The 16,401-nt window shown below is 37.7% G+C and overlaps 1 protein-coding gene across 4 annotated transcripts in view; it reads left to right on the top strand.

Moving 5' to 3' along the window:
- The window catches only part of asph (aspartate beta-hydroxylase), a 65,621-nt gene that overhangs the window by 19,344 nt on the left and 29,876 nt on the right, over positions 1-16,401 (top strand). For 2 of the 4 annotated variants that reach the window (XM_020919883.2, XM_055151917.1), the window contains exons 2-3: positions 9,657-9,818; positions 12,598-12,642. In XM_020919883.2, coding sequence (XP_020775542.2) covers positions 9,657-9,818; positions 12,598-12,642 — 207 coding nt within the window. Of the gene's footprint in view, positions 1-2,077; positions 2,236-9,656; positions 9,819-12,597; positions 12,643-16,401 lie in introns of those variants that run through there. The other 2 variants (XM_055151915.1, XM_055151916.1) reach the window with 2 other exon arrangements.

Genomic DNA, 16,401 nt, shown 5'->3' on the forward strand with positions numbered 1-16,401 from the left:
TATGTAAAATGCATAGATAATATAGACAGTATAGGACTTTTATCTTACTAGATTGCTAAACATTTGCATAATACGTTTGAAGAACAGAGATGATATGGTTTTGATAGGCTTATGATTCATGGAACTGTTTGCTCTTACTGTTTTGAAAAGGACAATATAATCACAACTGAGGCTATGTTTATATGATGACGTTCTGAACAGAAGACGCAAAAGTGGCGTCACATCTTCACTTTTTATTCCGCGTTTAGACGAGAGTTTTCGGGAGGAAATCTGCGTGCATACGGTGATGCAAAAGTGTGTGGAATTCGATTGTGTATGCATGCCAGGTGTCTAGGTGATGATGTATGTGACATAAACGTGTATGCGACATGAGCAGATCTGACCGGAGTTTTGTGTCTTGGGCAGTGTAGACGGAAACACTTCGGCGGAGTGTATTCAACTTTTCCACTCTGGAGGGTGGTTTCAGATTTTTGCGTTTTGAAGCCCCAAAAATGCCATCATCGTCTAAACGAAAAGGCACTTCCGATAAAATACTTTGTCGTTTTTACCCACAAGCGTTCTCGTGCAAACAGGCCCTGAACCTGTGTTGCCGGAGCCTTAACCTGCAGATAGAGGACACATCCAGGATTGTCTCATTTCTCAGTAGATGGACAAACCTTGCCTCTTGTGAAAGCTCAGAACCTCCAGAATTCCCTCACTGATCTGCAGAGGCTGCACTAGCATTGACTCATGATTGACTGTAGGTGCTGAGGTTTAGGTAGTGACCATTCAGATTGTAAAACATCATCACATTCACAACAAAGACTCTGCTAGAGTCCAATGGATTTCTTTTTTTTAACTTGTGCCAAAATGACTAGGGTTGGGCGGTAATATGGTATTAAAGTATCCCGAGGTATCAAAAAGTAGCAGCGGTATCGGTTTCATTACTGTCATTAAAAAAATCTGCAGTGCGTAAGGACCTGATATAATATTATATTTTATTGATGCCTAAATTTGTTTGCTCAGCACAAATGAAAATGTGGTTGTATTTTCAATTTAATGCTTTCACAATTTAAAACTAATAGTGTCTAAAACGTTTCTTTAAATTGCGTGGGGAGATGATGTTCGATTAGTTTCGTTCTGTTGTCACGTGATGCTCATACAAAAATACTAGAACTTCTACAGTTTGGCAGCATTTTGGCTTCAGGCCGAACGACAGAGAAGACGGGTAAATAAACAAACTGACTGTACCTGCAGCGGTCTCAGGATATGCTGATATTTACTTACTCCATTTGTTATTTATTGTTCTTTTATTAGTAGTATTTCTATTATTATAAGCCTGTAAATTCTGTCGATTAGAGTGTAAGATGCTGTAGGGCTGTGTTTTAATTTAGGTTTATTGATTTGTGTTGATTAAGCTGGAAGTGCACTTTAGCTCGCCTCAAACAATTTGTTGTTACTTAATTATTTATGATCTGTTGACCGTTACTTTTGCACTTTAAAAATAGTAATAAAAGCTGTTAATGGTGTACATGTTTTGATCAGCAAAATAGCGTCTTGAAGTGAGTGAAGCGAGTGATTAAAGATCGCTCAAAAATGCTCAAATTATTCCAAATACAACTTTGAGAGGGTAAAAGAGAAGTGGGAACAACTACAACATGGTTAAAAGCGTTGAGAAGTCGATTTTGTGTAATGGATCTGCTTTTAAATTCAGAATCTTCCTAGTAAGTAAAATGCAAACTCTTCAATAACAAATACCTCAAATCATGAAGTCTGGGTGTTTTGATCCCAACAAAATCATTACTTCCATTATGTAAGACAAGACAAGACAAAAGCTACGACTACACTGAATATTTTCTTGAGTTTTCATTGGCGTTTTCATAAGCTTGATCATTCTTCCTTTCAAATTCCACCCTAATCCAAACTAGGGCACACACTAGAGTCTCCACAACATCTAGAAGTCGTGTCCCGGGCTAATGTCCTTGGAGCGTAGCGTCTTTGTCCGCGGATGTCTTTTGAGCCGGCGTCAGGGTCAGCTGGTGCACTGTCCTATAAATACCCACAGCCATATCAGGAGCAGACAAAGGCTCACCCAGCGCCCAGACCAAGCACAGAGCCATGTTGTGGGCAGAGCACTAACCCGTCCTCAAGCGCTCAGATCCGAGGGGAAAGTTCCGGCGGAGATGGAGGACGCGTTCGATCCCGGCGAAACTCCGGTCGTCACCACGGATACGGCGGGGATAGAGGAGGTGCAAGGTGAGGTGAGGGGTGAGGGAGAGCGGGCGGCGAGCAAGGGCACGGTAAAGGTCACCGTGAGGAGGGGAGCTAGGCCTACAAGTACGGAGATTGTAAACGGTAGGGTTGCGAGTTTGAGCGTTACTGAGTCGAAAAAGCTATTTGCATGGACGCGATTAGCAAATCTCAAGGCTGACATTTTTTGAAGTGACGTAATTTCTTCCATGAACAACTAAATAACCTCTTATTCTCATAAATACTGTCTAACACTGTAGTTTAGCTCTGAAATGTTCTGAAATATGATTCTTGTATTGTAATATGAGTCCTGGCTAATAATGTGTCCTGACATGAAAGGTCCTCTGTAAGGCTGTGCAATTAATTGAATTTTTATCGCAATTTTTTTGTGTGTCAAACGATTTCCAAACTCATATAATCAAGTTGAAATTATTTAAAGCTTAACAAAGTTTATGCTGAGATTTCTTTTATATAAATAACTGTATTTATTTAGTTTTTTAAATATAGAGATTGTAGAACAGCTGGATATACAGCTATTTTGGATACATTTATATTTTCAAGGCCTTATTTCATGTTCAAAGTATATTTTATTCATCACAAAACTGCTCTAAGGTAAATATTTGTAGCCTATATTTATTTTTAGTTTGAACGTTTTGCGTAAATTATCAATAACTAAGTATTTTTAGAGAGAGAAATGCTGAATAAATGCATCGTGTAACAAAAAAAAATATTGTTTGAATAATCGTGATCATTATTTTTTCCATAATTCGAGCAGCCCTAGTCCTGTGTTACACAAAGTTGACTCTTGTGAGCTTTAAGCCATGTTATAATGTTGTTCTCTCATCAAAAAACATACCTGGAGTTGTGTTTTGTTTTGTTTCATTCACACATGTTTCAGTAACTCTTTATTATTAGTCTGTCTGCTTCTTTAAAGCTCAAAATGCTCTGTTCCACTTTTGTTCCTTCTAAGTTTAGTTCAGTAGAGACTGGCAATTCCAGGACTGAAATGATCCAAATCATTCTACTGAAGGTTTATGGAGTTTAAAAACACAATGAAGCACTTCAGTGTTTTCTGTTTGAGAAAATAATGAAACAAAACACAACTCCAGATATGTTTGAGGAAACAGTATAACATAGTAGTGGATCAGAAAATGGTGTTTAAATGTTATTGTGTTGGTTATTGAATGGCTTGTAGAAAGTGAATTTGTTTTTTGCCTGGCTGGTCTTTTTCATCCAACACCTCTCTCTCTCTCTATTTGCAAATAAAAACATAGTTACAGTTCAGTAGTGGCTCAGTAGTTGGACCATTTGCCCACAATTTGGTTTATTGCTGCTTCAAAATTAGAGCAATGTCGCTGTGTACTTGGGCAAGACGTTTCACCAAATTGTGAATATGACTGGTGTTTGTGGGAGGGTTCATAGGCACAAACTCACGGCCACATCTCTTGTCAGTCTGCCCCAGGGCAACTGCAGCTGTCGAAGTAGCCAGGACTAGTCAGGAAGTGTATGAGTAAGTTGTAAGTTGATAACACATTTGTTGAGTAGAACTGGTTCTTCTGAAGACGCACAAAAAGCTCAAACAACACCGCACTTCCACCATCACAAACAGTTCTTTCTCTTGTATTTGCCTTAAGCTTTCTGTTGGAGATTGTAAAGACATCCTTCCCAAGCCCAGAGGAGGAGTTTACTGCTTTGTAAACACCTCCACCTTTAAACTCTTTGTGTTATCGGTCATTATAAACCAGTACCAAGCCAGGCTCATTCCAATCACACAAGTCAGGGCTGTAAATGTCAAATTCACACTGGATATGTTTACTTGCTCACCAAATATCAGGTGAAATCATGATTTGATTTCTGGAGTTATCAGATTATTGAAATGCAATGTAAACAGTTACACCTTATGTGAGTAATCGGATTTCTCCCTGATTGTTCATAACTGTGCAGAGAAACAACGCAAAAAGAAGGTGAAATTAATATGGCAAATACATACAGTGGCACCTCCGGGATTTTGAAAAAGGACCACGTGTACATTTTGGGGTGGCCAAGTTTTATCTGCTCTATTGTGTCTGAGGGATTGTGGGGGTCTTGAGGTACTCCTCTAGAAAATTGTTTACGAAATTTGCAGTCATTTTGTGAACTTTGAGGGTGATCCAGCTGCAGTTACAGGGTAATTTTGGTAATTATGGCACAGTTTTATCCAAATCCACTTTATTTCTATAGCACATTTTACAAACAAAGCAGTTTCCAAAGTGCTGCACAGCGATGATAAAATTAAAACAACAAAAAGGTAAATTGCTAAAATTTGGTCACACCAGTCCTAAAACAATCAAAATAAAAGCAAAAAATGTAAAAAATCATTAAATAGCAATAAATAAGTAAAATAAATACTGTAAATAAAATAAATAAAAGACAAAGAGGACCACCCAACTCACGCAGTGTTAAAAGCCAGAAAATAAAAGTTGGTTTTAAGATGAGACTTATAAGACTCCACTGTGGCAACTGTTCGAAGGTTATCAATAAAAAATAGTCATAGTAATATCATTGGCTGTAGATTTGTTATCATGAACCAAATAGAACAAAAAAAGATAGAAGACCATCTTTTTAAATAATGTTGTACTTTGTCTTCCAAACAGTTGCCTCCAAAAATCCATTGATTCACTGACACATGTTTTTGATTATCTGATTTTTCCTGAACATGTAAACACACACCTAAAGTCTGATTTAATTATTGGATTATCTGATTATTCTAATTGTTATCTGATTATTTTCCAGTCATGTGAATATAGCGGTTTATCTGTCCAGTTTCACAGAACAGGCTTGTCAAAAGAAAAGCTGGTGTCATACGCTGCACATAACATTATTTCTGCACACTGTTCGTCATTGATGTGCTTATGTGCTGGGTGTAGTGTCATATTAGTGAATGAGCACTTGAAAGCAGGCTATTTTAAAAGTGTTTGAAGCTTAACTAAGCCTAATAGCTTTAATAAGTTTAAATATGTGGCCAGTTTACTATATTAGCCATGGTTGAAATCATTAGGGATAGGAACAGTAACTTTGGTTAAGGTTAAGACTTTAATACCCAAAAAAGCCCATTTAGGGGTGTGCAAAAATATCAAAATATCGATATATAGTATAGTTTATGATACAGTACTGATATCGTGGGCTGCTGTATTGATATATATCGGCAAGAGTATTTTGTGTATATTTTACTAAATTATTTTTTCACAGAGCTATAGTTTTGTTGTTCAGAGTTGTTGTTCAGAGGAAAGAAACTCATTTATGGTATTGTGGGCTGCTGTATCGATATGTCACCAAGAGTTGTTAAATTATTTTGTTACAGCGCTACAGTTTTGTTGCTTGTTTGAGGGAAGAAAACTTGTTTATGTAACACATTTGACATTTTCACTATTCTGATGATTTGTGTTTCATATGAACTTTGCACAAGAAGTGGTTTAACGAAGACTTTTAGTATCACAGCCAGGGCTGGGTATCATCGAGAAGTTGCTGATACAATACATATCTCGATGCAGTACACTTTCGATTCGATGTGATATATATTTCAAATCGATTTGTTACATTTCAATTTAAAAAAATATGAGTAAATCATGGCTGTGACACTTAAAGTCTTTGTGAAACCACTTTTTGTGCAAAGTTAATATGAAACACAAACATTTTATTCATAAAAACAGTGAAATGTCAAATGTGTCGCATAAATGAGTTTCCTTCCTTCAAACAAGCAGCAAAACTGTAGTGCCGTAACAAAATAATTCAACTCTTGGCGATATATCTATACAGCAGCGCCCGATATTGATACTATATCATCACAGTATAATATGATATTTCGACATTTTTGCACACCCCTAATCTCAGCCATGATTTAGCCTTTTGTTTTTAATGAATTGTATCGAATCGATTTGAAATATATCACATCGAGTTAAAAGTGCATTGCAATGAGATATGTATGATATTGTGGCCTATGTATCAGCCTATGTATCGAGGCAACTTCTTAATGATACCCAGCCCTATCCCTATTGTAAACTAGTAACTCAATTTGAACGAAACCTTACATAAAGATGCATGGTGTAATTTTTCTTTTCCTCGTCTCTATGTCCAGAATGCTCCACATTATTGCATTAAACCTATTTTATCTCCATGCAGACAAAAATATGACACCACCAAGCTGACAGATCTGTGGAGAGGTGACCCTGTTCACGTTTTTTTAAAGCAAGAAAAACATCTGTGACTGAAGATAGATACATTTAATGCTACTGTGGAACATTTCAGGCATTAAAATAAAAAAAAAAAATCAGATGACAGACCCTCCAACAGAAAAGCTACACAATGCACCTTTAACGAAAATATAAACAAATTAAATAATAGCAAATTTTCTTTTATCCAGCCCTAAGTAATGGAGAAGCAACGGACATTTTAAGATATTTTAAGATACTAATTAGTGGTGTTAGTATTCATCTCAAAATATTCAGTTTCATGATTTTTAATATTATCTGAGCCAATTATGTCTGAACATTTAGCCTAATCCTGACACATCTGCTGCTGACAGGTTCACACTCGGACAGTAACGCGATCTCGTCCTCCGTCTCCTCTCGTCCTCCTCCACACCTGTTTTCTCTCCTCCTCTGTTCTTCACACCATGTGGAAATAGACACTGGACCAGAATAGCTCCCTCTCTTTTGTTTGGACGCACCATGTCTTGTCCTGTTTTATCACTGTCCTCCAAAAGATTAACAGCGATGATACAAAACGTTGTGTATTTTTGTCTTGTATACAGTAGCTACTTTTTATTCAAGATGTAGGAAGGTCATTACACGGGTAGAGTGCTTTAACAACATTCCCTTGGAGTGTGATGCTAACTGTAGGCATGTTCTGTCTGAAGCTTTGTTAGACTTGAATTTGAGCTTTATTTTAAGACAATCTGACCATAAAAAACTGAAACAAGTGAGCTGATTTTTGCTCTTAAACTCTCAAATAATGTTAAATGATATATATGTTATTAGGTTATTTTTTTCAGACCAAGAGTTTGTTTTCATACCTGACGGTTTCGACTCCTCACTAGTAGGGGTGTGCAAATATATCAAAATATCGATATATCGTATTGTTGATACAGTATTGATATCATGAGCTGCTGTATTGATATATCGCCAAGAGTATTTTTTGGTATATTTGACTAAACAGCGCTACAATTTTGTTGCTTGTTTAGAGGAAGGAAACTTGTTTATGCGACACATTTGATATTTTCACTGTTTTGATGATTGAAATTCATATGAACCTTGCACAAGAAATGGTCCCCTCCTTGATGACGTCCCTCTGAACCACATGAAGTACGGTCTTCACATGGAATCCCCACGTAGACCCCGCTTCTCACTTCTTCTCCGTGCTACCATTGAAGGCCTAGGTGTGAAATGCACAGCCCGCCATTGATACAGATACATAAAAAACAACCCAAATGTGATGTCAGTGGCAGAGCATCAATATGAAGCAAGATGTGTGGAATTAAAGGTTAAATGTTCCAGATTCAGATCCTGCAAAGTATCCACCCTTTGCTTTGTTGACAGCGCTGAAAACCCTTGTCCTTCTCTCAGTGAGCTTGGTTTTCACTTCAAAGTTGTGCCTTACCAGAGCTGATCATAGAACTTTCTTTTCTATTCCCATGTGGTCTTATATCTATGTAATCTCTCAGTGATCCAGGTTGGTTCCATAGTGGTCCATGGGCGTATACGAGTCTGTGTGCTCTTATACTTGTTCTGAAGATACTTTTTAAAGCTTTGACAACACTACTTTGTGTTGGACTGGACTTTTATACAACACAAAGACAAATGCCAAGGTCAGATACAGATACAAGTGAGTGCAGCAGCAGTGACAGTGTAACAGTGCATAGAACAGTGTGGATCTGTCATGTTTAATGAAGAATGAGTTTTTCCATTTTAGTTATAGTGTATCTTTTGCTCTCAGGATAATGAACCACGAGATGTTTTTACTTTTGAGCAGAACTGTGCTAAAATGTTCCTTGTCAATGTCTTGGTTGGGGCTTAAGCGTTGCAGAAATCTGACTTGTAAAACTAACCACAAAAAGTAGAAGATAAAATAAGATCAAAATATTTCCTTTATTGTTTCCCATGGGAGAAATTTGTCTTGGGGCAGGGGATCACATGCTTTATCACAAAGACAGGACAACAAAAGCACCATACAAACATCCACTGTAGAACATAAATAAAAATGTATGACCACGAGTGACACACCAACAGAACGTTTAAGTCACTCTTTACAGGCAAGCCCTTCGTCATCTTGTATTCTATTAATAATTGCACAGTCCCTAAGCCTGTGTGTAGTTTTAATTACACTTTCCCTTAAAACTGCACATCATAGCATTGTAACATTTAATTTTATCTTATTTTATTTTGCAGCATTTCATCTAAACAACCATATTACTCCTCTAATTACCCACCTCTAATTACCGCTTCCAAAAAATGTTTGCTCAATCAGTTGATTCCAAATTAGGGATGTGTAAAAATATTGGTATATCGTGATAGTAATTTGGTAATACAGTATTGTTATTGTGGGCTGTTGAATCAATATATCATCAAGATTGTTTTTTTTTTTTGTATCTTTTAGCATTTTTTGTGTGACTGTTAGGGGTGTAACGATATCCAGGTCTCACGATACGATATCGTCGCAGTATGAACCTCACTGTACGATATTTATTGCAATGTCGTGGGAAAGCTCGTGATATGGTGGGGAGTCTCACGATTAGGGATGTAACAATATCCAAATTTTTCTTATTCCTCTTAAAATGCCTTGACAAGATTTAATAAAGAACTTTTAAAGAATTTTTAAAGAACTAAGACTTAGAACTGTTATTTCTTCTTGTAGTCTGCACTGAAATGGAGCAAAGGATCATGATCTATGTAGTTCTCTCTGTCTCTTTTTAGCTATTACTGCACCATAACTCTTAATTTAAGCAAAGACACTTGTAATTTGATATATTGTGATGGTCCAGGATATTATTGTGAGAACTTTGACTATACAATATCACAATATTTCTGTTATTGTTGCATCTCTAGTGACTGTACTACAATTTTGTTGCTTATTTAGTGGAAGGAAACTAGTTTGTGCAATGCACTTAACATATTCACTGTTTTGGTTATTAAAATGTATTATAATATACATTTATTATGTCATATTAATTTGCATAAGTAGTGGTTTAACAAACAAATATTGTTGTTAAAATGTATTTGGTTCCTAAAAACGTATCACAAACTACCATGTGCAATATATCGAGTATCGCATGTATCGCCATATTGTGATAATATCGGATTCCGTGTAGCACACTGAATCATGGGGAACCCTGTGATTTCTTGACTCCAACGTCATGATTTAAAAATAAACTCACATTTTGTTTTGTTTTGCAGACGGCGCCAAACCAGCGGTGGCCAATAGGAATGGAAAGAAGGCGGAGTCTAGCTCTGGGGGCGGGAGCTTCTTCACCTGGTTCATCGTGCTGGCTCTGCTCGGCGTCTGGACCTCCGTGGCCGTGGTCTACTTCGACCTGGTGGACTATCAGGGGGTCCTGGGTGAGTCCACGATGCTTACATGCTCTGTGCTAATGCCGCTTCACCTGACACGGTTTAACCCATCCACATCCCAAACTCCCGACAGCTTTCCTCTTTTATCAGTGTAATACAGCGCAGATACTTTTTTGAACTGGTTTGTTTTTAATATGTTTGCTTCCTCCTAAATACCCAAACACAATCCAATCTACACATAAAACAGTGAGGCTACAACTAACGATTATTTTGTAAATCAATAAATCTAGTGATTATTCTTTCAATTAGTTGATTAGTTGTATAAATTGTGAATATGAGACACAAAAACACAATATCTGAATGTTTTCTTTGATTTATTTGACATTTTTAAGTGCTTTCTTCTTTCCCTCAGTCATAAAAACCTGTTCTCCTGGCACATGTCATGTTTTAGAGCAAGTGTATAGTCCAGAAATGATTATTTAGTTACTAATTTAGTTGACAACCATCTCAATAATCATTTAGCTGTGATCAATGTGTTTTAAAGCCTTATAAAATATACTTTTTATTTCACTGAACTGTAAAGATAAAGTAGAAAAGAGGTCTTCAATGCTTCATCATGGGATCAAAATTAAACACTTAATATTCCAGTTTTCTCTAGTTTTGTCCAGAATTTGTGCAGAATATAAAAAGACCTATATAAGTCAAGCAACCTACAAGTGCCACACATTTATGGGAATTTCTGCAACAGACTTGGGAAGAACTTTCTGAAGAATATTTGATTTCTATTTAAAAAAAAATCTGTGTATCATTCATTCATTCGATTTTCAATATAAAACCAAAAATAAGAAAACTAAAAAACAACTTTCCACGTTTCCGTGTAAACTGCGATGCCGGACTTTTGCCAGTCCCGGTCCTGGTCCCGGACTGAGGCTGGGACCAGACCAGGACTGAGGCCGGGACTGAGGCCGGGACTGAGGCCGGGACTGAGGCCGGGACTGAGGCCGGGACTGAGGCCGGGACTGAGGCCGGGAACAGGACCAGGACCAGACCGGGACTGAGGCCGGGAACAGGACCAGGACCAGACCGGGAGTGAGACCGGGACCAGATCAGAACTGAGACCAGGACTGAGACCGGGAACAGGACCAGGACTGAGACCGGGACCAGACTGAGACCGAGACTGAGACTGAGACCAGACAGGGACTGAGGCAGGGACCAGACCAGAACTGAGGTCGACTGAGGCCGGGACTGAGGCCGGGACTGAGGCCGAGACTGAGGCCGGGACTGAGACTGGGAACAGGACCAAGACCAGACCGGGACTGAGACCGGGCCTGAGACTGGGAAAAGGACCAGACCGGGACTGAGACCGGGACCAGACTGAGACAAAAAAAAAAAAAAAAGAATGAACAAATGATACACAGATTTAAAAAGAATGCCACAAATGTGTTCACCTGTTATATCTGCCAAAGGAGATTACTTTCATGAATCAAAAGTTTAGAATACGTTTTAGTCAACAATAAACAAAAAAAAAACTAGAAAAAGTGTGGTGTTCTAAAACATTTGACCGGTATTATATGTATCCATGGTTTTCAGATAAACAGGAAGATGAAACCCAATGTATAGATCTTAATCTTACTATTTGACCCAGGCCTCAGTAAACATTTTAATGCAACTAATCCACACTTAATGATGTTCTATGTTTATGTGTAGTGTATTGGGAGACTCTGTTGCCATAGTGCTGGGGTGGGCAGGGCATAGGCAACAAAAACCTAACGGTGCATTGTGTAACTTTTCTGGTGGAGGGTCCATCAAAAGCTTTATTGATGTTATTGCTTTGTCTGGAATGTTTCACAGTATGGCATTAAACCTTTTTATCTTCATGGAAACCAAAGCAGACCAAGTTACAGGTCAGATCTGTGGAGAGATGACCCCGCTCACAGTCAGAATGTTGTTTTTCTAGGTATTTTTGAGCTATAAAACCACCTGTAATTGAATAAATGTAAAGTAGATCTATTTAATGTCATATCGTGGAACATTTTACGCACAGCAATGACATATCCATAGAAAGAAGCAGGCGATATCCATAGAAACCAACCCGAAAAGTTACACAGTGCACATTTAATACTCATATTGATGACTAAGGCTGCACCATTTGAAAAAAAATATCCAAGAATGTTTTTATTTTTTTGTTTGTTTTGTTCTGACATGCATTGCTAGTTTTGCAATTTAGGTTTTAATAAGCGCACTTTGTTCAAAGTTCACATTTTGAACTCCTCTATCCGGAAGAATTAACAAAAAGACTGGAATATGAAGTGACACAGTTCAGAACGTGTTTGTACACATCAAAACTCCAGGGTTTGCAGTTTTATGCAGGAGATTTAGTTACGTGTGGAGGAAATTATGGACCTAAAAACGACCAAATCATTACAGTCGCTTATAATTTCTCAATAGAAATGATAAGAAATGGAATTATTTTGAAAGAATTGTAAATATATAAGTTTACTGAAAGCGCAACACACTGCTCCATTCAAACAAACACTGTATTTCCATATTTATGCAAACCTTTTCTTACCATTATTTTTACCATGACAACATCTGCTGCCTGCTCACTGACTGATGCAAAAAACATGCAAAGAGTCTCCTCGCACAAAACGCCATCGCACCGTGTCCCTCCGCCTTACACAAGATAAACATCTCTGGTGCCACATTTGAATGAAGCATGTTCTAATTACTCGCATGTGACTAATGATCGTTGTCTTTATGTGCGAAGTATGAATTGTTATTTCTCTGGGTGATCTTGTAATTCCTCTTATTATTTTTTTGCATGCAGACAAGGCTAAGGGCATTCAAATTAACCTGTCTGAGGCCTTGCAAGGTAAACATACACTCTCGTACTAATTAACTTTTGTGTGTTTTATTTAGAAATGGGGATGGTCTTCTGTGTTTGCAAACTGTGTTCTTCAAGGTCCTATATTACGCAAAATTGACTCTTGTGAGCGTTAAGCCGTGTTATAATGATGTTATCTCATCAAAAACAGACCTGGAGTTGTGTTTTGTTTCATTCCTATTGAGTAATCCTTTATTATTAGTCTGTTCCACCTTGTGATGTCATGCAGTGCTGGTTTTCAAGTTAACGGCCAGCGAGCTTTTACCTTTTTTTAGTACAGATTAGAATTCTAGCTCTGAAATTATCCAGATGATTCTAGTGAAAGTGTTTGGAGTTTAAAACAGTGGAGACTTTCTAGAGAAGAACAATCCATGTATCATTTGTTCATTCATTTTTCAATATAAAACAAAAAAAAAAAAAAAAAAGAAAAAACAACTATTTTCTTCATTATTTGTCTCCAAAACCAAAATGAAAAAAACTGATAATGATTACTTTTTGCAGTTTTCGATTTTGTGTTTAAATGAATAATGGAAAAAACGGATAAGGGCCGTTTGACTTAAACTGTGATGCCGGATTTTTGCGCCGCATATGGACTGAACCAGGACTAAACCAGGACTAAACTAGGACTAAACCAGATCCGGGACCAGACCGGGACTGAGACCAGGACTTATACCGTGAACAGGACCGGGACGAGACCGGGACTGTGACCAGGACTGAGACCGGGACCAGACCGGGACCTGACTAGGACTGTGACCAGGACTGTGACCAGGACTGAGACCGGGACGAGATCAGGACTGTGACCAGGACTGAGACCGGGATGAGATCAGGACTGTGACCAGGACTGTGACCAGGACTGTGACCGGGACTCAGGACTGTGACCAGGACTGTGACCAGGACTGTGACCGGAACCAGACCGGGACCTGACCAGGACTGTGACCAGGACTGAGACCAGGACTGTGACCAGGACTGAGACTGGGACTGAGACCGGAACCAGACCGGGACCTGACCAGGACTGTGACCAGGACTGAGACCAGGACTGTGACCAGGACTGAGACTGGGACCAGACCAAACGGTTTAGTCCTTTTCCATTATTCATTTAAACATAAAATCAATAAACTGAAAAAAAGAATCGTTATCTGTTTTTTTCATTTGGTTTTGGAGACAAATAATGAAGAAAATAATTGTTTTTTTCATTTTCTTATTTTTGATTTTATATTGAAAAACAAATGAACGAATGATACACTGATTAAGAACTCTATATGCACGGTAAACATGTGTGAATGAAACAAAACACAACTCCAGAGGTATTTTTGATGAGCCCCATTATAACACAGATCAGAGGACAGCGTAATATGAGTCCTTTTAAATTCATGTTTTGAGATTTTGGTAACAATGTTCTTCCTTCAGCAAAACAATCCAGAGGTTTGGTCATTGCAGTTTGAGTCCTTGTAATCCTTGTAATCACCTTATTTCTTATTTATTTATTTGTAAAGGGACAGCACATATTAATGAACAAATGTAAAGAAATTGTAAATATGTAAAGATTATAGCCAGTGTGGCTCATTTCCCTCTTCAGTTCCTCGGCAGATTGATGTGAAATCATCTACAGGACAGGGAAAAGTACAGCAACAATCACACAAAATACATAAAACCACACTCACTATTCATACTATTCATTTCAAGTTCGAAGTCAAGAGTTAAAGAGTTAAACCAACAACCCCTCAATATAAAAAAAAATAAAATATTTGGTTAAACATGGTGACATATCTGGCCATGATGGTGTCATTAGTTGGCAGTCCTGACAGTGTGTGTTACAAACACACTTTAAGACACTTGGATCAAATTCTCTTCACTAAGATGAATTTGAGACGTCACCAGCCCTGTTTTATCGCAAACCTCGAGGGGACTGTGTTGTTCCCATGTATCAGCCTGTCCTGGAGCTTTAAAGCCAAGAGCCCATTCGCTAAAAAGGCCAAAATACCTGCCCATATATCAGCCGTTCAATATATTTGTCTATCTCTATTAGTACTTTACATGATATCTGGGCCAAGCCAATAATTTTTTTAATGCACAGCGATAATGTTAAATTTTTAATGTATTCATAAGGTGGAGGCTTTAATATAAGCGCTTTGGGGTTTTTTGCCTCTTCTGACACCTACTTTTTTAACTAGACTAGAGTGTTTTTTATTGTTATGTTACACGTGCTAAATAAATAAATAAATAAAGTCTTAAACGTCCTACATTCTTGTGAGCTTTAAGCCATGTTATAATGTCGTTACCTCTCAAAAAAATACCCAGAGTTGTTTTGTGCCATTCACACATGTTTGAGTAAACCCGCATTATTAGTCTTATTTAAAATGCTCTGTTCCACCTTGTGATGTCATGTGGTGGTAGTTCTCAAATTAACAGCTGCCTTTTTTTTCTGTTTGAGAGAAAAACTCAGCCTGAATATGCAGGGTTTGTGTGTATTAATGTGTGTGAATAAAACAAAACACAACTCCAGGTAAGTTTTTGAACATTATATAGACCAGACAATTATGTACTTTATGCGATTTTAAAGTGGCTGTAACAATTTTCATGAAATTCAATTTGTTCAGTTTATAAAAGCAGCTCTTGGAGGCAAAATGGGACCTCTGTGTGCTGTGTTTTTATCCTCCACAATCCTGGAAATAAGGCTTGTCGTTAGCTTTATTGTGATGGAAAAACATGGCCCTGACCTTAAGCACTTACAAACTCATAGCAGTGAATAATTAGAATGTTAGGAAAGTAAAAAAAAACAGGCAGTACAGCTTTTAATATGTATATTAAAAAGAATGATGCATAATAAAGGACCTTTTAAAAGTATGTGTGTATAATATCTGTGCACATCCTCAGTCTTTCCTACACTCTGACTCTTCTTTCTTTCTGAAGGTTTGTGGATTCATGTGTGAGCTCGTTCCCGTGTTCACTATGACTCTATCTCAGACACCTCAGAGGAGCAAAGGAGATGTTACGCTATGGACTGTTTCATGGTGTAATTTTAAAGGGCCCATATTACTCTGTTTTCTGATTTATGTTATAATGTTTCCTCATCACAAACAGACCTGGAGTTGGGTTTTGTTTCATTCACACATGTTTAACACAAAAGCCCTGCAGATTTAAGATGAGTTCTTCTCTCAAATAAAAAAAAAAACACTTCTCCACACTGTTCCACCTTGTCATGTAATACAGGAAGTGCTCCATAGTGTTTTTACAGTCTATACACCTTCACTAGAATCATTTGGATAATTTCAGACCTGGAATTGCCAATCTTTGCTGAACTAAAGGTAAAAGGAGCTGTGAACATGAAAACTACCGGTTCATAACATCACAATAATCTAGAATTTCTCAAACATGGTGAAAAAGCAAAACACAACTCCAGTTATGTTTATGATGAGGTAACAGCATTATAACATGTTTAATAGTTGTCAATATAGGCCCTTTTAAAGGTGCATTGTGTAACTTTTTAGTTGGGGGACCATCACCTCCTTGTTTCTATGGATATGTTTTTGCTCTGTCTGGAATGTTCCACAGTATGACATTAAACAGTCCTACCTTACATTTACTAAATTACAGGTAGTTTTGTAGCTCAAAAATACCTAGAAAAGAGGAGGGTCGCCTCTCCACAGATCTGCAGAGGTGGCGTCTTTTAAGTTGTGACTTGGACTCGAGTCAGACTTGAGTCGCTATTTTTAGGACTTGAGACTTGACTTAAAAAAATTAAAATGG

The sequence above is a fragment of the Boleophthalmus pectinirostris genome, unplaced genomic scaffold, assembly GCF_026225935.1.
Source record: "Boleophthalmus pectinirostris isolate CB_2022bp ecotype Guang Dong unplaced genomic scaffold, ASM2622593v1 HiC_scaffold_16, whole genome shotgun sequence".
Lineage (NCBI taxonomy): Eukaryota > Metazoa > Chordata > Actinopteri > Gobiiformes > Gobiidae > Boleophthalmus > Boleophthalmus pectinirostris.